The sequence below is a fragment of the Cervus canadensis genome, chromosome 28, assembly GCF_019320065.1.
Source record: "Cervus canadensis isolate Bull #8, Minnesota chromosome 28, ASM1932006v1, whole genome shotgun sequence".
Taxonomy (NCBI): Eukaryota; Metazoa; Chordata; class Mammalia; order Artiodactyla; family Cervidae; genus Cervus; species Cervus canadensis.
In genome coordinates, this window is record NC_057413.1 from 24,592,558 (window position 1) to 24,617,401 (window position 24,844).

The 24,844-nt window shown below is 42.5% G+C and overlaps 1 protein-coding gene and 1 non-coding gene across 5 annotated transcripts in view; both read left to right on the plus strand.

Annotated features, from left to right (window-relative positions):
- The window catches only part of KIAA0319 (KIAA0319 ortholog), a 71,442-nt gene that overhangs the window by 13,388 nt on the left and 33,210 nt on the right, over positions 1-24,844 (plus strand). For all 4 annotated transcript variants that reach the window (XM_043450101.1, XM_043450100.1, XM_043450103.1 and 1 more), the window contains 3 exons: positions 14,999-15,156; positions 19,347-20,086; positions 22,714-22,891. In XM_043450101.1, coding sequence (XP_043306036.1) covers positions 15,102-15,156; positions 19,347-20,086; positions 22,714-22,891 — 973 coding nt within the window. In that variant the 5' untranslated portion in view covers positions 14,999-15,101. The remainder of the gene's footprint in view (positions 1-14,998; positions 15,157-19,346; positions 20,087-22,713; positions 22,892-24,844) is intronic.
- Positions 1,663-1,769, plus strand: LOC122430237. Its single transcript, XR_006266310.1, has one exon. It is a non-coding gene; the product is annotated as a U6 spliceosomal RNA (small nuclear RNA).

Genomic DNA, 24,844 nt, shown 5'->3' on the forward strand with positions numbered 1-24,844 from the left:
CTTTTTGTAAACATTTTAAGTGTCTTATTTTATATCTGTAGGTCAGGATTTTATTATTTGAAAATCTCAGGAACTGGATTCTCTTTGTCTTTTCTGTTGCCTTTCTTCCTGGTGTCTCTGTGTTTTGTAATTTGGAACTCTAAGCTCATGTTGATCGGAGTTCTCCCTGAGGGTTGCGGTGAGTTCTTCCAGAAAGGATTTGTCATTTCCTCTGCCAGGTATCTGTGGGTACTACCAGCCCAGAACTACTTTAAGGTAATTTCTCCCCTTGGTTTTAATTGAACCAAATGTGTAATGAAAAGTGGAGCCTAGACCTGTGAGGAGCAAACCTGTGGTTGTTAGTTCTCAGGGGTAGAATTATTTCTTCCCATAGAGCACAGTGGCCAGGGTTTTATTTTTTTATTTTTTTCCCCCAGTTCATCCTTTCACTCACAAGGTTGCATCTCTTAAAGGTTCCTGGTTTTCCAAGGCACCTTAGTTTCAACCCCTCATCTTGAATGCGCCCAAGGCTCCAACTTCTGTAATGTAGCCATTAGACTTCTGTCTCTATGTTCTAGAAATCAACAGATATCTCAGGCAACTAAAACCTCAGCATCAACTTCCAACTTTCTGTTTGTTTTCAGCTTTAGGGGATTTCCCTTATTTCCCTGTGAGTGAAGTTATATATTTGAAAAGTGTCTGTTGTATTTTCCCCCAGAAATCTCAATATTGTATGTGTTACCATTTTGCTTGACATAGAAATCCAGACTTTCCCCATGTATTTTCTTTTTAAATATGCATCTTTCATGAATTGATAATATTGGACCATGGGCCTCATAGTAATAATACATGGGTATTATATATCCATAGGATATACAATTATATTTAACTATACCCTAATATTGGATATTATTGCTTTTATACATTAGAAGAAAACCCAATTAGCTTTTTTTTTTTAATGGAGAGACACATAAGACAATACAGAATAGTCGCAAAAACATATTCTGTGATATCTGACACACTTGGATTGGGTTCCAGTTCTTGGGCATTTTAGTTTTTCTGAGCCTTGACTTCATTGGATGATAATATGCAATTGGAGGGATTTCAGAGGATTAAAATGAGTGCCAGGGACATTATGAAATAGATGAGAATTTTTACAGAGGTTAATTGTACTTCCATACAATGTTTACTTGTGATAATAATCTAGCCTTGAAACATGTCCTGAGGGGAGGGAACAGTGACTTCAGCTTGGAGGTTATGTTCAAGAAGCTGAGGAAGGCTTCTTTGAAGAACTGATTTTTGAACTGGATATAGTCAGGGTAGAGGAGGTTGTGGATGTTGGAAAGAAGACTGGGAAGAGGGGGACATGGAAGGTCTTGTGACGAGTTTGCTCTCCTCTCCCAAGATGTCTATCCTGGCATATTTCCGGAATTTGTAACACTGGCTCCAGTCAGCATTTGAACCAGTCTGTGTATTGGGTAGGCCAAAGAGTTTGTTCAAGTTTTTCCATACCATCTTATGGAAAAACCCAAGCGAACTCTTTGGCCTACCCAATAACATGCACACAATCACCATCATCCTAGGAGACCTGCCATGGGCCAGGAGATGGTTCCTACTTGGTTGAACTGAGTTCATTGGTCACAACTACTACAGTGACTTTTTCTAAGATCAAAAGTGAACTGCGTGCTCGCTTCGGCAGCGCATATACTAAAGTTGGAACGATACAGAGAAGATTAGCATGGCCCCTGCGCAAGGATGACACGCAGATTCGTGAAGCGTTCCATATTTTAAAAAAAAAAAAAAAAGTGAACTGCAGTGAAATGGAAAGAGAAATATATGAATAATATATTTCCTGCTATTCTCCACAGAATCATTCTGGGCAAACCTTACCAAAAAACAAGGCAGTTAGGAAGCAAATATCAGATATGTTGGATTTTGGCTGCCACATGCAGGATTTCTTTCTTTCTCTTTTTCATACACTTAGCTCCAGCTGAAATGAAATCTGTCAGCTGACTTTGAAAAGTAATTTGTCACAGAGAACCATGGTGATTCTCTCTCTCTGAAATAGAGATTACTGAGTTTAAAAGTCGCAAATTAAAATATGAATACACCCCCTTTTTTCAGTGACTTGTTTTCTAGATCTTCCCCTCACTTTGGTTCTTTCCCTGAAAGTGAAGTGTTAGTCACTCAGTCATGTCCAACTCTTTACGACCCTATGGACTGTAGCCCACCGGGCTCCTCTGTCCATGCCTGGATTCTCCAGGCAAGACTGCTAAAGTGGATTGCCATTCTCTTCTCCAGGGCATCTTCCTAACCCAGGGAAAGAACCTGGGTCTTCTGCATTGCAGGTTTAACCATCTGAGCCACCCAGGGAAGCCTCTTTGCATGAAATGATGGTAACTCCTTGTGGTCTTAACAAGTTGTTCATGCTTAGCTTTAATGATTTCACAGACCCATGGGCAGTCAGCATACTGTCTGAATCTGGGTCAGACTGTTTCTTCTAAGGCGAAGTATAAATATCAGCTCTTTCTCTCTGTAGTGTTGTATGTATAGACCTTCTGAGCAGAGATGTATACTAGTTGTAATTCTAACTAGCTGCCCAGGATAGCCCAGGCATTTTCTCATAGATTGGGCTGCCTGACAAAATACAGTATAGACATGTCCCAAATATTGCATAATAAAAATTATTTGTTATTTATCTGAAATTCACATTCTGTTGGAAATCCTGTGTCTGTTTTTGCTAAATCTGGCTGCCTTTCTCATAGCCCATCCCCCTCTGGGTTACATGCCCAGGTTCCTTTCCTGCGTGGAACCTCTTGTGTTATTTACTGAGGTCTTGATGCTCAGTAGATCTAAGCCTCCAGGCCGAGCACAATGGCAAGAATATTAAACTTATTTATTTACGTGTAAAATATTGAAGATATTCACATGATTCAAGAGGCACAAAAGACTGCTTGTTGAAAAAAAATTCTCTCTTCCTGCTCCCTCCCTCATCATCAGGTGTTAATAACGCTTTCTTGGTTGTGTTCTTCCAGAGATAGTTAATGCATTTTCAAACAAGTTCATATTTATGTTTTTCCCCAGCCCATTCTCTTTTCCCACAAACGGTGAATACCATTTATACCATTCTGCAAGTTGCTTTTGTCATATAATGTTGCTGCTAAGGCGCTTCAGTCGTGTCCGACCCTGTGCGACCCCATAGACGGCAGCCCACCAGGCTCCCCCGTCCCTGGGATTCTCCAGGCAAGAACACTGGAGTGGGTTGCCATTCCCTGTTAGGTCTTGGTATATTACCAGCACGTGGAGGGCATTCCTCTTTCTTCTTCATAAATGCAGAGAATTTCAGGGTATGGGCAGCCTTAATCTATGTAACTACTTCCCTGCTGATGAAGGTTTTGTTATTTCCATTCTGTTTGTTAATACCAACATTGCAGCCCAGCAATAAACTAGTGTGCATGTGATTTCATGAATGGTTATGTATATTTTGTAGAATAAATTCCTGGAGGTGGAGCTGCTGAAATGTACTTGGTTCCACTTTGTCCTCCATAGAGATTGTGCTAGTTTCCATTTCCATTAGTAAGGATGAGAATGTCTGAGTAGCCAAACTCTCACACACACCGTGGAGTATGAATGTTTTTTCATATGTGACAATCTCATAGATGAAAGAATGGTATCTCTTAGCTTTAATTTGTATTCCTCTTATGAGTGAAATTGAGTATCTTTTGAGGTATTTAAAATGCATTTATATTTCCTTTTCAATGTTGTATCTACTGATGGACTTTTCTATTAGAGGACACTTTTATGTGTTAGGGAAATTATGTAAGCTGTAAATATTTTTCCCACTTTAGTTCTGTTCAGTTCAGCCACTCAGTCATGTCTGACTCTTTGCAACCCCATGAATCGCAGCATGCCAGGCCTCCCTGTCCATCACCAACTCCTGGAGTTTACTCAAACTCATGTCCATTGAGTCAGTGATGCCATCCAACCATCTCATCCTCTGTTGTCCCCTTCTCCTCCTACCTTCAGTTTTTCCCATCATCAGGGTCTTTTCCAAGGAGTCAGTTCTTCGCAGCAGGTGGCCAGAGTATTAGAGTTTCAGCTTCAACTTCAGTCCTTCCAATGAACATTCAGGACTGATTTCCTTTATGATGGACTGGTTGGATCTCCTTGCAGTCCAAGGGACTCTCAAGAGTCTTCTCCAACACCACAGTTCAAAAGCATCAATTCTTTGGTGCTCAGCTTTCTTTTTAGTCCAACTCTCACAACCATACATGACTACTGGAAAAACCATAGCCTTCACTAGACGGTCCTTTGTTGGCAAAGTAGTGTCTCTGCTTTTTAAAATGCTGTCTAGGTTGGTCATAACTTTTCTTCCAAGGAGCAAGTGTCTTTTAATTTCATGGCTACAGTCACTATCTGCAGTGATTTTGGAGCCCCCCAAAATAAAGTCTGTCACTCTTTCCACTGTTTCCCCATCTATTTCCCATGAAGTGATGGGACCAGATGCCATGATCTTAGTTTTCTGAATGTTGAGCTTTAAGCCAGCTTTTTCACTCTCCTCTTTCACTTTCATCAAGAGGCTCTTTAGTTCTTCTTCACTTTCTGCTGTAAGGGTCGTGTCATCTAAGTTTATTGATATTTCTCCCGGCAATCTTGATTCCAGCTTATGCTTCATCCATTCCAGCTTATGTTTCTCATGTTGTTGACAGTTTGACTTTAGAAATGGTATTGCTTCCATGAAAAATTTTATTTATCCATTTTTTTTGTTAGTGGACGTGATTTATTCAGGCTTCCCAGGTGGCACTAGTGGTGAAGAACCTGCCTGCCAATGCAGAAGATGCAAGAGATGTGATTTCCATCCCAGGATTAGGAAGATTCCCTGAAGAAGGAAAATGGCAACCCACTCCAGTATTCTTGCCTGAAAAATTCCATGGGCAAGAGGAGCCTGGTGGGCTATAGTCTATGAGGTCTCAATCACAAAGAGCATAGCACATGATTTATTCATATTTTCTGTAATGATTTCTGAGTTCATTTCATACCTAGGCCTTCCCCACTCAGTGATTACAAGTATAATCTCCCATTGTTTCTTTTCATTTAAAAAAAAAAAGCAGCTTTAAGATACAGTTCACATATCATACAATTCATGTATTTAAACTGTAGAATTTAGTGGCTTTTCACATATTCACAAACTTGGGCAACCATCACCACAGTATATTTTAGAATTTATGAATTTACTATTTCAAAAAGAAACCCCATATACATTATATGAGATAGTAGAAAAAAAAAAATATATATATATATTGGTCTCTGCCCCATTGAATTGTCCTGACATCCTTATCAAAAACCAACCTCACAGTTTCTTATAGTGCTTTTATGGTCTTATTTATACATTAGGAATTTATCTTGGTATGATATGTTAGGTAGGGATACAACTTACTTTTTTCCAAATGACTATTTTTGAGTCATTTATTTAATAATCTACCCCCTCCACTGATTGAGATGACATTTTTAATCATGTCCTATAATCTTTTAAATATTTGGATTCATTTTTTGAATATCTGTCCATTCAGTGATCTAGTTTTATACCTGTACCATCCCATTTTAATGATTTTTACTTTATAATATGTTTTGCTGTCTGGTAGGACTTGCTTCCCCTCAGTTCTCTTCTCTTCAAGTCTGTTGGCCTTCATATCTTACTGATTCTTCCATGTGATCTGAGGAATCATCTTTGTCTAGTTTTCTATTTGCTCAAATAAATTTCAATCAGCACTGTTTTTATTGGGAACATAGAAATTTGCTTGTCAATTTAGGAAAAACTATCATATTTCTGATATGATCATTTTGTCCAAGAATATTTACTCATGTTTTTGTCTATTTACTTAAGCTTTTTTGGTATTTCTCACCAGAATTTTAAAGTTGTCCTAAAATAAGCATGTATCTTGTAAATTCATTCTTAGATCTCTATTATTTTTTTTGTTGTTTGCTATTCTTTTCTATTATATTCCTTTTTGTTGTTTTTGTTGTTGTTATTTTCTTTCATTTCTTATTTAACTGGTTGTTGTTAATGGTAAAATTTTAAGAGAAACTGCATGCGACTTAATTTTCTATTTTTTAAAAATCATTTGCTCCTTGAGGTTTGAAAATAAACATTTTCAAATGTATCTTCTGTGTTCACAGGTGGGATTGAAAAGTTACTTGTTGTGCATGCAAGCAATTTCTAAATCATCTGTCACTTTACCTAGTTTTCACCTAAAGAAACATTTTTATTTAAAATGCTTTAAACATTAGCCTTTTATTTTTTATTTTAAATTCTTCTTTGTTTTTTCTTCTAGTTTTATTGAGATATATTGACATATAGCACTATATAAGTTTTGTACAGTATAATGATTTGAATTTCAGACACCATGAAGTGATGACCACGGTTAAGTTTAGTGACCATCCATCGTCTCATACAGACACACAGGAAAAGGAAAAGAAATGTTTTTCCCTTTGTAATGAGAACCAGTGAAGTTGCTCAGTCATATCCGACTCTTTGCGACCCCGTGGACTGTAGCCTCCCAGGCTTCTCCATCCATGGAATTTTCCAGGCAAGAGTACTGGAGTGGGTTGCCATTTCCTTCTCCAGGAGATCTTCCTGACCCAGGGATCGAACCCAGGTCTCCCACATTACAGGCAGATGATTTACCATTTGAGCCACCGGGGAAGCCCTTGTAATGAGAAGTCTTATGATTTACTCTCTTAACAGCTTTCACATATAACATACAGCAGGATAAATTATATTAATCACATTGTACATTACATCCCAAGTACTTATGTTTCTTATAGCTAGAAGTTTATACCTTTGACCACCTTCAAGCAGTTGCCCCTCCCCAACCCCTGCCTCTGGCTGTCACAGATCTGACCTTTTTTTCTATGCCTTTGGTTTTTGAAGTATTAACCTCCAGTACTATTTTAAATGTGGTGTACAACATAGTGATCAATATTTCTATACATTACAGCATGATTCCAAACATTAGCTTTTTTAAAACCTAAAATTGTTAATGTTGGTAGATGAGAAATTAGTAAACTTGAAGTCAAAATATAGTCAAGCTGTGTTTTAAGATTGATGATCTTTCCTCAAGAAGTTTATAGTTTATTAGAAAATATACATGAAAAATGAATTAATCCTGTAAGGAAGTGTATGCTGACTCTCATATAAATGGTTTCAGATGTCATGGGCATATCTGCCACTTAATGATTAAGTTATTGGACTTCCCTGGTGGTCCAGTGGTTAAGACTCCATACTTCCAATGCAGGGGCTGCAGGTTTGATCCCTGGTTATAGAACTAAGATCTCATATGCCATGCAGTATGGCCAAAAATAAATTTTTTTAATTACTCTTATAAAGGTTTGGACTTTTATAGTATTTGAAATCTCCATGAAGCAACTGAGCTTACCTGAATCTAAGTATTTTACATTCCATAAACTGAAAAAAAAAAAAAAAGTAATCCATAAGTAATGTCACTTATGGATTAAAATGGCAGCTGGTGCCATATAATGGAAAGTGCAATGTAAGCAGTGGCTTAAATGAGGTAAAAGTTTATTTCCTTCTCAGAAAAACTCACAGGTTGGCAGTTGAGGATCAATACATCAGCTCCATATCATCAGGGACCTTTGATCTTTCTAGACCTGGCTTGCCTCCTCAGGGTCTCTATGTGGATATAGACAGCTGCTGGGGCATTAACCGTCGGGTCCTCTTTCAGCTAGCAGGAAGAAAGAAAGAGGAGGAGGGCAAAAGGGGCTTTTTCTGGAAGTTCTCGCCAGCAATTCCTTCATATTAATATCTCACTGACCAGAGCTTAATCACACATAACCCCATGGGGCTTCTGGGGGTGTTGGGAAATAGTCTTTTAACTGGGTACCCTTGTGTCCCAAATAATTACCTGAAATTTTGTTACCAGGAAATAAGGGGAGGAAACTCACTGAACAGACAGCAGAAATCTTTGAGCCTCACTCTTCCTGCTTCCTTGACCCTCCTCCCTTCCTTGGCCAGGACGAGATGTGTTCCAGCATTACTTGTTGATACAGCTCTGTGCTCTCTCTGAGCTCACTGCATTCCTAAAGCTCATTCATTCTCTGACCCCATCCCTGAGTCTTATGTCACCTCTGAGTCAGTGACATCATCACCATCACCCAAAGACAAAGGACAGTTGGTGTGAGGCTTCTTGGATGGTTATGCATGACAGGAAGCTCAGAGATGGTGACACTTAAGAACAAAATCAGACCAGACACATCAAGAATCACAAATAGCCCTTTTACATGCATCTTGGTAACTTAAAAAAAAAAAAAATGTGTTACAACAACCAAAACTTGCTTTATTTTTGAAATTTAAAAAAATATTTATTTACTTATTTGGCTGCACTGGGTCTTAGTTACAGTATGTGAACTCTTGGTTGCTACATGTGGTATCTAGTCCCCTGACCAGGGATCAAACCCAGGCCCCCTGCATTGGGAGTGTGGAGTCAGTCACTGGACCACAAGGGAAGTCCCCTAAGCCTTCTTTAAAAATGAAAATGCAATTGTATTTTATTAATACAAAGGGAAGATGTATTTAGTGTATTAAAAAATAGAATTTACAGATAAGAGAGGAAGGAAGAAAGGGAGAGACAAGAAATCATCAAAAGGAAGAAATAAAAATTATTCTCACCAGTTTTCACCTTGGGAGGGGCATTTCTTTCAGATCTTCACATGTATAAAGTTGATCCTGCAGAGTTTATGTAAGGATCTATGTATTTGTACTATGTATAGCCTTTTGAACTTGTTAAGCCTTATTTTAAAAGCGCTATTTTACCGCTCAGATTCAATGCTGCCTTTGATTGAAATTTTTAGGAAGCTAGTGAGGCCTTCTCTGTGAATTCTTTAATACTTTTCTTTCCATTTAATGAGAACATAAAACCACAGGAAGGTAGGCAAGGCAAGCAGTTGAGAGGGCAAGACTCTATCAAGAGAATCCAGCAGTTCAGAGATTGAATAATAAGTGAAAGAGGTCTTCTTCAGTCACTCAGAGTAGAATGTTCTTACTTTCCGAAACTGTAGAGGAGGACTGGGGCAGTTACAGGGCAGGTTTGAGATCCAGAGTCTCAAGACTGACCCCAAAACTCAGTTTCCTTTTGTGTAAAGTGGGGATAATAAAACCTCCTATCTCAGAGTGGTTATAGGGATCAAAGGGGAAAATATATGTCAAAATATGATTTAATCCATGAGGTGCTATATATATATATATATATTTAAAGAATAAGATCAGGCCAGAAATATCAAGAATACTTGCAAAACCTGCAAATTGTTAGAGCAGAGAAGACTTGATAACATGAAGTCCGTATACCTTTGAATGTTGAAGAAATGGAGATCCATTGTTTGCTTATATTAATGTGCTGAAGGAACCTTATAGACAGTGTTGACCGTCAGTTCAGTTTAGTTCAGTCGCTCAGTCGTGTTTGACTCTTTGCGACCCCATGAACTGCAGCACACCAGGCCTCCCTGTCCATCACCAACTCCCGGAGTTTACTCGAACTCATGTCCATTGAGTCGGTGATGCCATCCATCCATCTCATCCTCCGTCGTCCCCTTCTCCTCCTGCCTTCAATCTTTCCCAGCATCAGGGCCTTCCAAAATGAGTCTGTTCTTTGCATTAGGTGGCCAAAGTATTGGAGTTTCAGCTTCACCGTCAGTCCTTCCAATGAATATTCAGGACTGATTTTCTTTAGGATGGACTGGTTGGATCTCCTTGCAGTCCAAGGGACTCTCAAGAGTCTTCTCCAACACCACAGTTCAAAAGCATCAATTTTTCGGCGCTCAGCTTTCTTCACAGTCCAACTCTCACATCCATACATGACCACTGGAAAAACCATAGCTTTGACTAGATAGACCTTTGTCGGCAAAGTAATGTCTCTGCTTTTTAACGTGCTGTCTAGGTTGGTCATAACTTTTCTTCCAAGGAGTAAGCGTCTTTTAATTTCATGGCTGCAGTCACCATCTGCAGTGATTTTGGAGCCCAAAAAATAAAGTCTGCCATCGTTTCCACTGTTTCCTTATCTATTTGCCAAGAAGTGATGGGACCAGATGCCATGATCTTAGTTTTTTGAATGTTGAGTTTAAAGCCAGCTTTTTCACTCTCCTCTTTTGCTGGGGTCCAGCCCCAGCAGGATCCAGGGGAACCCTCAGGATGAACGGCGTCGGCGAATGAGAGAGAGAGTGAGACAAAGCTCGGGGCTGAGTCTGAAGTTTATTTTTGCACGGCCCCTTTATACCCTTAACAACATCTTTGGGGGAAGTGCATATTGCTTACACACAGGGCATCTCAAAACATTACAGCAACTTGACCTTCAACAGAAACTGGATGTCACCCACATACTTTTTCGTTCACAAGAGTCTTTCTTATCATTTGGCCTTCAGGCCTGCTAACATTTTATGGCTTGCACCTGGTGTGACTTAAGCAACTTCAGTAGCCGACCCTGTTTTTCTTATAATTAATCTATTTTCTTTCTAATAAGCGTCATCTCTATGGGAACTAGATAGGATTACATTTTTACAGAACAGAAATGCGAAGGACTGCAGAAACAGCAGATATGGCACAAAACAGGCTCTTAGTCTAAAAGTTAACTACCTGCAAGAAGTCGCCAGCTAATCTCTATCTAAAGTACTTTCTATTAGGCACATTTGTGGCTATCATATTTGTGGAGCTTTTCTCACCCCGCGAAGGGGCCCATGCTTAATAGTTTCTTTTGTTAGCGTACTGTGCTTAGGATGTTTAGAACAATCAAGAGCATTTTGTGCAATGAGATCACACATTTATCAAACAAGCCAGAATGCCAGCAAAATGTTTGAATGGAAGCATTTCCTTCATCTCTGGCCCCTTCATAGGGTACCAGCGTCCAGAAGATTTATTAATTAGGGTTTTAAGTTGGTCCTCATTCAGTGAAAGAGGAGCAGGAGAGCTCTCGGCAGGCAACACAAGAATCTGCAACAGGGCAAGCAAGAACAACAGCAGAAGAGGGGGGAGGATATAGGGTGGGGTAGAGCCCGAGGCCAACCTGGAGGGTCCCTAATCCTAGACGGCCTTGCCTGTCAGGTTTTTTCCTCGTGACCTCGTCATGGATGGGGTCCCAGACGGCCTTGCCTGCCCGGTATTTTCTTCATGACCTCGTCACGGGCGGGACCCCCCATAACGGCTCCCGGCACTCTTTCACTTTCATCAAGAGGCTCTTTAGTTCTTCTTTGCTTTCTGCCATAAGGGTGCTGTCATCTGCATATCTGAGGTTATTGGTATTTCTCCTGGCAATCTTGATTTTAACTTGTGCTTCATCCAGCCCAGCATTTCACATGATGTACTCTGCACATAAGTTAAATAAGCAGGGTGACAATATACAGCCTTGACGTGCTCCTTTCTCTTTTGGGAACCAGTCTGTTGTTCCAAGTCCAGTTCTAACTCTTCCTTCCTGGCCTGCATACAGATTTCTCGAGGGGCAGGTCAGGGGTTGACAATAGGAGATGCTTACATTTGCTGAGCACTGAAAGTTGGCTCTAAGATAATTGCTTTTCAGAGCTTTCCAAGCAGGATATGGTTTGCAAGGTACATTGCCCAAGGGCATCTGCCAAAGGGTTAAGGGCTTAGAAATTTGGCTCATGGCCCTTTTACCAGGCTGTGTGCCTTTGGAGCAATGTTTGCTCAGAGATTCACCTTTTATTAATTTGGCTGAAGTTATCCTATGGTATGGCAGGGGCGTGGTCTTGATCCATGGGGTTCTCAGCCAGCCGCCCCTGGCTGGTAGCAACTCTGCTCTTCTGGGCAGTGTCTTGGCAGGAGGCTGAATGCCATCCCTGGAGGACCAGTTGCTCTCCTGCCTTTTAGGGCACGGTCAACCACCGCAAATGGGATATGGCCAATCTTTTCTTCTATCCACTTCCCATCCCAAACCACACTTTCGTTGCTTCAGAGAAAGGAAGTTATTAGTGGCAGACAGTTTGCACCAGCAGGCGATCTTCCTCTGGGTTTTTAGGCCTGAAGCTTATGGGACTGTGAGTGTTCACATTCTCTGCTTCACCTTATGGAAGCTCGTGTTCATATGGCCTCTGTTATCCTGACACACGGAAACATTAACACAGAAACAACCTCCTGAATTTAACCACGGCCACCTTCACTGTGGTTCCTTTCTGGTCTTTTGACGTGACTCAGCTCAGTAACATGGGGGCCAGGGAGGTGCCCCTCTCTCCTTACTGGGCACTGGCCAGTGATGATTGTAGGCTGAGCAGCAACCTGTTCCAAGTGGTCAGTGACAGCCATCACTGCAGTTCAGTGGGAGGCCTTCTTGTGGTTTGAATTGTTTCTCGAGAAAGACTCAAAGCAAGGTCCAGCGATTCCCCAACCCTTCTTCCATAGGACTCCGGGTTTGGCTGTGTTTGTAGGCTCCTTGTCCTTTCCGGTTTCCTCTCTGTCTCAGTGGTAAAGAATCCTCATGCCAATGCTGAAGACGCAGGAGACGCGGTTCGCTCCCTGAGTCAGGAAGAGTCCCTGGAGAAGGAAATGATTCCCCACTCCAGTATTCTTGCCTGCAAAATTCCATGGACAGGAGAGCCTGGTGGGCTGCAGTCCGTGGGGTTGCAAAGAGTCGGACACGACTGAGTGACTGAGCACCCACTGATAAAGCTAATTAGGATGTATGAAAAGGAAGCTGCCCCAGTGGCCCGGTCCACATCCCAAATCTAAACCACAGTCCATATGCACGTGTGGGAGGTGCTTGTCAAGGAGCCCTCACACACACCAGTTGCAAGCCTCCAGCTCAGCTTGCTTCCTTGGTGGCTCAGACGGTAAAGAATCTGCCTACAATGCCAGAGATGTGGGTTCGATCCCTGGGTTGGGAAGATCCCCTGGAGGAGGGCATGGCAACCCACTCTAGTATTCTTGCTTGGAGAATCCCATGGACAGAGGGCCTGGCGGGCTATAGTCCATGGGGTCATAAAGAGTTGGACATGACTAGCACCTCACCCTAGAAAATAGGACCTGCTCGCCTTGTAAGGAAATCTCTGACCTCCTAATCTGTTGTGCCTTTTTTCGACGATGCTGCTTCTAATGTTCAATAAAACTCATTCTTGCCCCAAATCTAAGAGTGGTCCATTGCTTAGATGCCCTCTACTCCCTCAGACCATGGATTGTGTTCCCTTGAATAAAGGACAGCCAGCATATCACGAAATGTTTTGTTTTGCCAGTAACCCCCTTCCACCTCCCCCAGATACTACATCATACTTAAATGGCGAGTTGGGAGGCCTCTGCTGGGTTGTGTCCCACTCTTTGTCATCCCTGCTCCCCTTGTAAGTTTCTGAATGAGAAGCCTCTGGAAAGGGGACGGGAAGAGGAAAAGTAAGGTGTCTTTTTCTCTCCCAAAAGCCTGAGTATAAGTGTGCTTGGGGAGGGAATGAGGGATGGGTGGGAGAGAGTGGTGTGAACTTGAACTGAACTCTAGCTGACCATAGCATATCAATTTGCAGCTCACGGCAAGGCTCTGGAACACTCATTAGGAAGCCCTTATCTAACTGTGCTTGCTCCTGGGAGCCTTGTTACAGTAACAAGCACTTCGAGTCCAGACCTTCCTTATACTGGTTCTTCCTCACCCTTGAGCAAATCAGTGAACTTTGGTGAGCCTCAGTTTCACCATCTTCATATTATCTAAAGCATTGATAATAATGCCACCTGGGTTATTGTGAAGATCATATTGAAGGAAGTGCCAGGCAAAAACAAGAAACAAGATGCTCGTATTGCTCTAGATCATTAAATCTAAGATGCTAGTGATTAGAAGATGCATCGTTATTTTAAATACCACAAAGGAAGAAAAAAAAAATCCTGTCAATTATACCATAGCACATCCCTTTCGTATCCTGTAAACTGTTTCTATCCATTGAAAGAGATTTTTGGGGAGGTTGCTTCAGGGAGATTTTTCTCCTAGGTCATTCTTGGGCATATATAAAAAGGAAATATAAGTGAATATACATTAAGATGTTTTAAAATTTCCTGACAGTCTTAGTGCATTTCTGCTGAGTCACTTGTGAAGGCATTTAGTGAGGTCTATGTGTTTTCTGGACAATCTTGCCTCTCTGTCGTCGTGTGCATTGGGGGTATAGCGTTTCTGAAAGAGGGCTTCGCCTTGCCTTCTTTCAAGCCTCTGACCCCAGTTCTCTTTTATTGCCTAGGTTTGGGCTTGTAAGGGGAGAGAGCATGAGAAACCCTTTGCCCCTTCTTAGGAACTGTCCTTTCTGTTTAAACAAACTTCAGGTGGATGGTTTGCCTGAGAAATGGTTGTCAGGAGGGGTCCTGTGTGTGTGTGTGACTGGTCAAATAGTTATAATGACATAAGACAGGTTAACAGGAGAAAACCAAATTTAATTGCTTATTAAATTTGCAATTTAATAAGAAATCCACATAATGTGAGAGATTCCAGATAAAATGAGGGTATTTCAGATAATTTCAGATAAATGAGGTATATTTGTCCTCCTGGACCAAGGAGAAGCAGGTAGGGATCTGGGACTTCAAAGGGAAGGAAGGCAGTTCACAGGAAGATGAAAAAGAGCCAGTGTTTGGAAAATGGGTGTTTGCCATGTCCTAAGGAGACAGTGGGACCCACAGAGTTTTAACAAGCAGACTTTGCTAGGTTCCTCCATGTCTGCCACATCTAGCTCATATGATACTGCATTTATTCATGGTGATAGCTGCCTTCCTCGAACAGGTCCTCTGTCTAAATCCTTTTCGGCAGTTCGAGGGACGGACAGAGTTTCATCCTGAGTCCTTTGGACTTTGTTTTCATCTTGAAATAATCCACATGCCAGAGTGGCACATCTTGGGGTGTCCTGCCCTGAACCCCGCTGTGACCCTGGGGTGTTACCAAGATAGGCTTCCCATTGCCATGAATAAATGATAGAGATGACTTTGTGTGTTTCTGCATTTACCTATTCTTTTCTTCCTTCCTGTCTCTTTTCTGTTTTTCCTTTGAAGTTCTGAGGCCAAATCTGGCTCCTAAGAAACACAAAGGAAGCCCGCAGCCAAGACCTCTCGGGGCTGTCTACGCAGCCGGCCTGCACCCACTGTGTGAGGCAGAATGGCGCCCCCCACAGGCGCACTCACTTCATTGCTGCTGCTGGTGACCTTTACAGGTAGGAAACCGTTACCCTGGAGACGCCAGCCTCACCCTTGAACTTCCTCTCTGACTTAAGCAACTCAGATCAACCTGAGGAGATGAAGGTGCTGTGCGTTTGCTTTCCAACAGACTTATTTCACATATAAAAAGGAAGACCTCGTGCATAAGTGGTTTCTGGAAACGCATTTAACTTTTTTGTCATGATTATTTTGGGGAAAAGAAAATCACATTTCATATATACTGGGAAAACTTCATGTGTTTATTTCAAAGAACCACATAGTAGATCTTTTTTGGAAAGCAAATAACAGGCTTTTTTCTATCTTAAATCTTTATTTTCGTATGGTCTGTTTACTTCTTGTGGACACACCATGGCTTAAAATCCTTGGTCAGCATCAGCTCTGGTGATCCACGCCCCAGCTAGGCCAGCCAGGCCCCTTTGAACTTACCGAAGCCCGAGGATGGACATATGGCTAGGGAAACTGGTTTTATATCCAGGGTTTGTCACAGTGTGGTAAAACCACACCGAGGTTTATCTGGGAGTGACCCTTGTTAAAATGTGTCTTCTTAGGCCCCATCCAGACCTACTGAATCAGAACTCCTAGTGGGTGTGACTCAGGAGCCTGAAGCATCTAAATTTGAAGAAGCACAGTCTTAGGTCATACAAGGGCCACTTGAGGAAATACTACAGTCAGAGAAGCTTTATCATTTCCTGCAGATTACTCTCCTCACACCAAACGTCCATCTTATTAAACTCACCACTGCTTAGTATACAAAACAAAATGATCCTTTATTCCATGCTTGATGTACTCTGTACTCTGGAAAATGCTGTCATTAATGTTTGAGCCCTTTTTTTCCCCCTCTCAAATCCCTACCTTTTCACTGCTTTTTGTCATTTTCTTATGGGGTATTTTTCATTTATTCAAAATTCCTGGGTTAACTGAGCCCCAGTAATGTTGTTTAGGGCTTGTCTGGCTTTTCTCTCTATCCTCTTTGCCTTTGACAAGATGCTAACCATTGATTTTGTTGACTTGTCAACAACCGTGGAGTGCTTACTATGTTCATGGATTGGACTGGGGATTTGTAGAGGGGACAAACCTGTAAGTGTTCTTCTGTCACTTCAGGAACTTTCTTGAGTGAGTCTAATAGATGGTTTAGTTGTTGGGATACCCACCTTCTCAAACTTCTTTATTTAATATTCAGATCCACTCTAAGGGTATGTGTATCTAAACAGCCCATTCAGGTGATTTTTTTCAGAACAAAATGATGATCTGTCCCAGAGGTTTCTGGAGACCACCACCTCCAACCTGAGGGAAAACTGCTTCAAGTTTTTTGTTGAAGACTTCTGCCAAGCTTCTCAACCACATGTAACAATTTGCTTGTTCTAGGATCACAGCCTTTTTCATGTTTAATGGTTTCTTTGACACAATTTTACACGTTGACTTTTAAGCTTCTGGTATCCAAAGCCAGAAATGAAACATGATAGTTCTTATGAATCATATTTTTCAAAAGGATTGTTCAGTTCATATTTTTCAAAAGGATTGTTCAGTTGTTCAAGGGAAAATGTATCCTGCCAATTGTGTTTGAAAGAAATTTCTAGCTTGGGTCTTCATTTAAAGGCTGCTTCTTTGAAAGGAATGTAGTGCTATCTTTGGGAGAAGGCAATGGCAGCCCACTCCGGTACTCTTGCCTGGGAAATCCCAGGGACGGCGGAGCCTGGTGGGCTGCAGTCCATGGGATCGCTAAGAGTCAGACACAACTGAGCAACTTCACTTTCACTTTTCACTTTCATGCATTGGAGAGGGAAATGGCAACCCACTCCAGTGTTCTTGCCTGGAGAATCCCAGGGACGGGGGAGCCTGGTGGGCTGCCGTCTATGGGGTTGCACAGAGTCAGACACGACTGAAGCGACTTAGCAGCAGCAGTGATATCTTTACAAGTAAAGACGGTATTTTTGAAAGCAGAGCTGGGAGTTGTAGATTACCTACCTATTTTATCCCCTTTATCATCTCTTGACCTTGATTGTTTTATCATGTTCAGCAGAGAGTATTTCCCCCTCTCCATATCTGATAAAAGATTAAGCTTTTCTTTAGGAAATAAAAGGCTAAAACTATTAAAATGATTTTTTTAAAAAGTAGCTTTGGTTTGAGAAAATATCATTTTAGTCGAAGTAAAGCAGTTTGCCTGCTTATTTACTGGGAAAGATATATATTTATATCTAATTCTTACTGGATGAGACCAGTTAGACTAATATTGAGTCAATATTTGGCACTGAATGGTTCTTAAAAATTTATAATAGTGATGATGTGTATACAGGTGAAAAAAAGAAATGATTCTTGTTTTGAAATGGACCATTTTTTAAAGGTCTGTGTTGCATTTGTTACAATGTTGCTTCTCATTTATGTTTTGGTTTTTTGGTTGGGAGACATGTGGGGTCTTAGCTCCCTGATCAGAGATGGAACTTGTGCCCCTGCCAAAGGACTGCCAGGGAAGTCCGAAACAACATGAATTCTTGTACTGTGTTTAACCATTTCTCTTACCTCCAGTTAGAAGTCATCTCTAACTGTCATTATGAAAAATGTAACAGTTATTAAGAGAATGATCAGTGATGAGCACTCACTAGAAAGATCTTTTGCTCTTGGGAGTTCAGCAGAACCGCATTCCTGGAACTATATGTGATGAGGGACCAATTTGTTTCTATTTCCAATCCACCACAGACATACTCTTTGGTAAAATATCAACAACAAGTTGTCTACTGAAAGAAAAACACGCAATGCAAGAGTTGTAGGTTTCAGTTTTATTCAGGGACCTTCCTGAGGACTATAGTCCAGGCAACAGCGTCTCAGTAGGTCTGAGGGAACTGCTCTGAAAAGCTGGGAGAAGAAGCTCGTATGTATATGATTTAGGGCAGGAGAATGCGTGCAGTCAAGCACACCTCTTGATACACCACTGCTGCTAGTCACAAGGAACAGGTATCTCAGCTGACGATTTTAGTGCTTTTCTATGTATGGGAAGATGCAAGAATCTGAGCTCATTAAAATTCTCCCTGAGACATGTGTCCAGCTATCTGAGGGGCCTGTTTTTCCAAAGCACAGAGTGCCTCATCCTGCTTTTCATCCTGAATTCCTTTCTGGGTACACTGTCTGTTAGTGACTGCAGTGGGCAGTGACTTCATCCTTGTAGAACCGAATGGTGGGCAACATTCTTTATCTTTTTTTAATATTAATTTTTATTGGAGTGTAGTTGATTTACAATGTTGTTAGTATCTGCTTTAGAGCAGAGTGAATCAGTTAGCACATATATCCCCTCTTTCTTTAGATTTTATTGCCACATAGGTCATTACAGAGTATTGAGTAGAGTTCCCTGTGCCATATAGTAGGTTCTTAATAGGGATCTTTTATATATGTTAGTTGTGGACATGTCAATCCCAGTCTCTGAGTGTATCCCTCCCTCTCTTCCCCCGCTTGGTAACTGGGTTTGTTTTCTACATCTATGACTCTGTTTTGTAGACAGGTTCATTTGTACCATCTTTTAGATTCCAATATCTGCTTGTTTTACAACATACAAAAGGAGAAAAGTGATTTTGTCCTTGGGTGCCAGGGAATGACAGATTGCTACCAAGTTTTCTAAAAGCCCCAGATTCTCTTATCATGGCCTGCCCCCCTGTGTCTGCAGATCACACTTAGGTAGCACCACACTTCTGCCTACTGATTTGCCAGTTGGCAACGTTTGTGGTTCATTATTTAGAATCGGCTTAAAGCTAGTTGTTCTAGACCTATATTTAGGATGAGTTTTTTCTCTCTTTTGATAATTCCCTGTTATCAGAATAAGCTGAGATGTTTAAAAATTCAGTTAACAGCAACAGTATGACGTTGTTCCTGAAGTAAACCTTTATAACTGGATTTTGGGTGAGGAACAAAATATTACAAACAGTGTAAAAGCGATACACACATAGAAAAGAACGCCTCTCTTCAGTAAGTGGAGTAGCACCATATAAAGAGAGAAGATGGAAGGTGAGATGGACAGATGGAAGAATCTGTGGATGGATGGGTTGGGGTGGAAGGGTGCGAGGACAGGGGTACAGATGGGGGTGTTGATGGGCGGGCTGTATGATAAGGTAGCGGACTTCCTGTAGGAGATGCTGTTGGTTTATTTGCTTGCCAGAAGTGACCTGCCTGGCTTCCTTATTGGTGGCTGGAATGTTTGCAGGTTGTGCCTGGACGCAGTGCAGCGAGGGGAGGACGTATTCCAATGCCATCATCTCTCCTAACTTGGAAACTAGCAAAATCATGCCGGTGCCTCAGACCACCCCCCTGGGGGACTGCACATCCGCCTGCTGCGACCTGTCCAGCTGCGACCTGGCTTGGTGGTTTGAGGGCCGCTGCTACCTGGTGAGCTGCCCGCACAAAGAGAGCTGCGAGCCCAAGAAGATGGGCTCCATCAGGTCTTACCTGACCTTTGTGCTCAGGCCCGCCCAGAGGCCCGCACCGCTGCTGGACTACGGGGAGGTGATGCTGAACAGGGGCGCCCCGTCGGGAATCTGGGGGGACTCACCTGAGGATATCAGAAAGGACCTGCCCTTCCTGGGCACGGATCGGGGCCTGGACATGTCTGAGTACTCGGATGACTACAGGGAGCTGGAGCAGAACCTCTTCCAGCCGCTCAGCAAGCAGGAGCCCCGGGAGAGCGCCGAGTTCACGGACTGGGGCTTGCTGCCCGGAGGTGAGGGAGGCTTCAACTCCTCTGCTGGAGACAGCCCCACAGCACCAGCGGACAAGCAGCCGGAGGACCCAGGGCTCCACAAGCTGAATGAGTCGGCCTGGACCCCGGCCCCGAAACCCTCTCCGGAGAGGTTGTTGCTTCCCTTGGTCACTGCCCCACCTCCAGGAGAAGTGGAGAGAGAGGCTTCTCAGCTCCACCGGCAAGCCGGCAACAGCTCTGGGAAAGAGGTGGGTGTGGCTGGTGTGTGTGTGAGACGGGAGGGGCTGAGTTCACCTTGGAGCCAGGCTCAGTGGTGAAGAGCCCGCCTGCCGATGCAGGAGGCGCCTCCCTGGATCAGGGAAGATCCCCTGGAGAAGGAAATGGCCACCCACTCCAGTAGTCTTCCTGGAAAATCCCCTGGACAGAGGAGCCTGACAGGCTACAGTCCATGGGGTCACCAAGAGTCGGACACGACTTAGCAACTAAGCAACAACAGCCTCATTAGGTGGAGGACACGAGAAGGTTCTTCTTAAGGGCACCTGTTAAGGTATTGGCAAGAAAGATGGCTCTCAGAACCTTCCAGACCTAACATCTTGTTCCTCTTTTGGGGCCTCGTGACCAGACTGTTTAAAAGAGCAAATAGTTCTTTTGCCTTCACAAGTCAGCCACCTAGTGATGATTTAGCGCTTCTCCCTTGAGTTGCCTCTACTGGTATCTAAGATGAATGAGAGTTTTTTAAACGTTTCCAGAGCCAGCCCATATAATGCAGCATGTATAGACAGAGGCTTTGCAAATCTCTTGTGGTAGGTTTTGTAGGAGCAGAAAAAAATTATTTCTTCTAAGTTTTTTTTTCTCCTGGTTAATAGGAGAAAAGCAAATTTACTTTTCATGTGTAGGAGACCCCAAAAAATATGAGACATGACCAAAGAAGGAAAGCTTTCTGTTTTTTGAACAAAGAAACAATAAATCTGTGAAGAATTGACAAGCCAAAGAGGAAGAGGTTTAGGCTTGGGGTAGTAAATTGGTGACAAAATATCTGTTAAAGATAAGTATCTGTTAAAGAATTAAGCTGAAGCATATTAATATTTTTAAGAGTTCGAACAAAAATGCATTCAGGGTCTTCCCTGATGGTCCACTGGCTAAGACTCCATGCTCCCGGTACAGAGGGACTGAGTTTGATCCCTGGTGAGGGAACTAGATCCCACATGCTGCAACTAAGAATTCGCATGCTGCAACTAAGACCCAGCATGGCCAAATAAATAAATTAAAATAAATATATTTTTAAAAATGCATTCAAATCAGGCAGCATCCATTATAGCAGATAGAAAGGAGTTCTGAGGAACTGTACAAAATGAAAGACATTTTTAGGCAGAAGGGAGTTGGAAACAAGAAGATTATACAAGGCAGGCAAGTGGGTTGATTATTGCAAGATTACTTTCCTTTAAGAGGCAGTGGGAGTTTATCAAGCAGATTATCTTAAGATTATTCCTGATTGACTGGTTTAAGCTTCCTGGGAGAGCTGAAACTGTAAATCATGCTTTGGGGACAAAATAAGCGACTCTATTTTGGGCCTGTTGTTTTAACTCAAGGTTTGTTTATTCAGCCTTCTCAGCCCTCAATTTCTTCTCTCTGGTGAAAAGGTTACCTTCTATCCTCCTGGTACAATGCTTTATTTTCCACTGAAATACAAATTTCCCCCTACAGTCACAGTTAAATTGTTTTGAGCTGCATTAAGTTGTAGATAATCCTTGAAAGGAAAGGTCCCTTTCCCGTGGAGATTTGTCTCTTGCTTTCAGGGGGACAGAAGAGGGCTCAGAGTGTTCTTTTTACACCGACAGTTTTCCAAGTACTTTTAGTTCAAAATAATCAGTTTGCCGGAGTGTCTTATTTGGGGATGATGTATTCTCAACCCCCTGCAGTTTCTTCAAGACCCAACAGGTTCTGAGGTTGCTAGAAATTCACTAGTGACATGAATCGTTTGGATCGGGGGAGCGAGATACTAAGGAGAGGACATAAACTGTATGGAACTTTCCATGAAAAACACAGGTGAAAAGAATGGGGACCTTTAGGATAGAAGACGTACCGAGGCAGAGAGAAGGTTCAAGTGCTAAGAGCAGGAGCTCAGGGAGGCAGACTCAGAGGCTGCCCTGTGGGGAGAACATTTGAGAGTCCAGAGGCTGCTTGCTTGGGAAAGGTCAGGACTGGGTGAGATGCAGTGAGCGAGTTGATCAGGGGAAGCCAAATGCAGCTGGCAAGAGTGACTGGAGGACAGGTCGTGGGAGAATTTAGTGTATTTCAAGGTACAAGAGGGCGCATCAGAAGATAGAGGAACATAAACCAATTAAGACTTCTTTATTAAAAAAAAGAATGTTATTTAAGATATCAGTGCTTAGGTTAGAGTAAGTAAGGAAAGCTGGATTGAATTGACTGTGTATTATAATCTCAACCATTAAAAATTGCTAAACAGTCTTTTAAGTAGTGATATTATCAGAAGTGTTTTTTTTTTTTCCGCTTTGGTGTATGTTTCTTTTCAAAGTCTCCGTATTTTTCTGTCTTTGTAATTGTCTTAAACACTTTAAGACTTTCCATTAAAAAATAAAGGATCACAGGTTAACTGTGTTCTTTTCCCCCACCAAGTATTAACACCTTTCACCTTCTTTTATGTGGCTAAGTGGACCACAGAAGTGAGTAGCTGTGTTTTCAATAAACCCCAGTGCCCCCTTCTCCAGTTAATGTTTGAGTTACAGCTTTTCTTGGATTTCACACTCCAACTCCACCTTTTGGTCCCCTGTCTTATTAGCCTGAGTTTTACTGACCTGGCTCTATCCAACCTTGTTTCCCCTCTGACAACTTATCCTTGTAATTGATCGCCTAGGTCTTAATGCCATCCCATGATCCCCCTCCAGCCAGCCTGGAGGTCAGCCCGGCCACTGTGGAGAAGAGCCCGGTTCTCACAGTCACCCCGTGGAGCAGAGAGCATAGCATTCCAACCCTTTCCACCAGCACCATCCCATCCGAGCAACCCAGATCTGCTCCTACTGCTCCCAGGCCAGGTAAGTTTAAAAACACACCTGGAAGAAATGTGCTGAAGACATGCTGTATTCATACTATATTCTATATTCACATACTATGAATGCCATAGTCATAGTAGCGACAGCTTTTAGTTAGCTCATTCCCTCTGGGTACGTTGTTAAGCATCTGTTGTTTGCCAGAAATATTGCTAGGTGCTGGGAATTAAAAAAATGAATAGATATTGTCTTTTCCCTCCATGAGTCTATGAGCTAGAGGACCAGTCTAACAGATAAATAGATGGTTTGATACAATATGGCAAGCAATATGGCAATACAGTATCTCATACAATATGCTGTGAGAGACTGCCATGGGAGCAAAGAGGAGGCTGAGGTATATAAACACCTGGAACTGAAAATTAGCTGAGTAGTTGGGCTGAAGATAAAGAGCTAGATGTCACTGGTGGAGAGGTGATCGTTGAAGGCTGTCCAGGGAGAGTAGGGAGGTGAGCTGGGGAGAGGCCTGAGGGGTGGAACACTGGGGTTGCCCTGTGTTAGGAGCTGGGGGAGCAGAAGGAGCCTACGGAGCTGACCAGATGGTCATGGTTGAGAGGTAGGAGAGAGAGAAAGCAGACATGGACTGACGGAAGGAGAGAGGAGAGGGTTCCACGTTGGAAGCCGAGTGATGAGGGGGCTGTGTGTTACAGGAGGACTGAAAAACTCCCATTAGATTTAATACTCAAGAAGTTACTAGAGGCTTTTGTCATGCTTCCTTAGCCTTTCTGCAGGTGATCTCCTTTCAGGATTCCCCTCTCTTCTTTTGGGCTTCCCTGGTAGCTCAGTTGGTAAAGAATCTGCCTGCAATGCAGGAGACCTTGGTTTGATTCCTGGATCAGGAAGATCCGTTGGAGAAGGGATAGACTACCCACTCCAGTTTATTCTTGGGCTTCCCTGGTGGCTCAGCTGGTACAGAATCCGCCTGCAATGTGGGAGACCTGGGTTCGATCCTTGGGTTGGGAAGATCGCCTGGAGAAGGGAATGGCTACCCACTCCAGTATTCTGGCCTGGAGAATTCCATGGACTGTTTAGGGGTTGTAAAGAGTCGGACACGACTGAGCCATCTTCACTTTCACTCTCTTCTTTGCTTATTTACTTTGATCCTGAGCTTCAGGAGAGAGGAGGATAATGGTGGAGGAGAGGCTGGATAGTACTGTAATGAAAAGGAAGCTGGCCTGGGAATTAGCACCCTTGGGTTCTAATAGCATCTATTCCTAGAGAGCTTAGAGGATGAAATGAATTCATCATTTTAAAACCCTTGGCAGTGTTTAATCTGGTAAATAAGCGACTGTTGAGATGAATACATTTAAATTAGTTAAATATCTATTGCTAATGATCCACATAACCTTGGGCAACTCACATTGCCTTCCTAGGGCTCAGTTTCTAAAGTGAGGCGTTGGAACCAGTGTCCCTTCTTAGTTCAGAATTGCTAATCTTTCTTACAGAGTCAGTGACAGGGAAGAGGAGCCAGAGAGGGCCGTGAACCCTCTGTGGCTGGTCTAGGAAGGCACTCAAGGGACTGAATACAGACCAGGAGGAGAAAAGTGGATTTAAATGAGCCACGTGTCCCTCTAACATCTCCAAGTAGCTGGGACCTCTAGGGAGCACTCAGCTTTTTTTTTTTTTTTAATCTTTGCTTTTCTCTGTGTGATATCTTGACCTATCTCAATTGTGTTTTACAAGTGAGGCTGACGTCCTGTTGCGTCCAGTCAATTGAGTGTATCAATGTAATCTTGGCCATAGAGCAAGGAACCATTGTTCTGAATGCTGATTTAGTAAGAATGGATGTGTCTACTGCCTTTTTACCATTGAGGTTGCCTGGGTTTTCTCCTGGAAATGTTCTAAGAGCAAGGCCATTGCAGCAGTGCATGGGGTTACTATCAGAAAAACTGAGTGGTGTATGAATAATGATTCAGAAACACTTATGATCACACTCCCTCT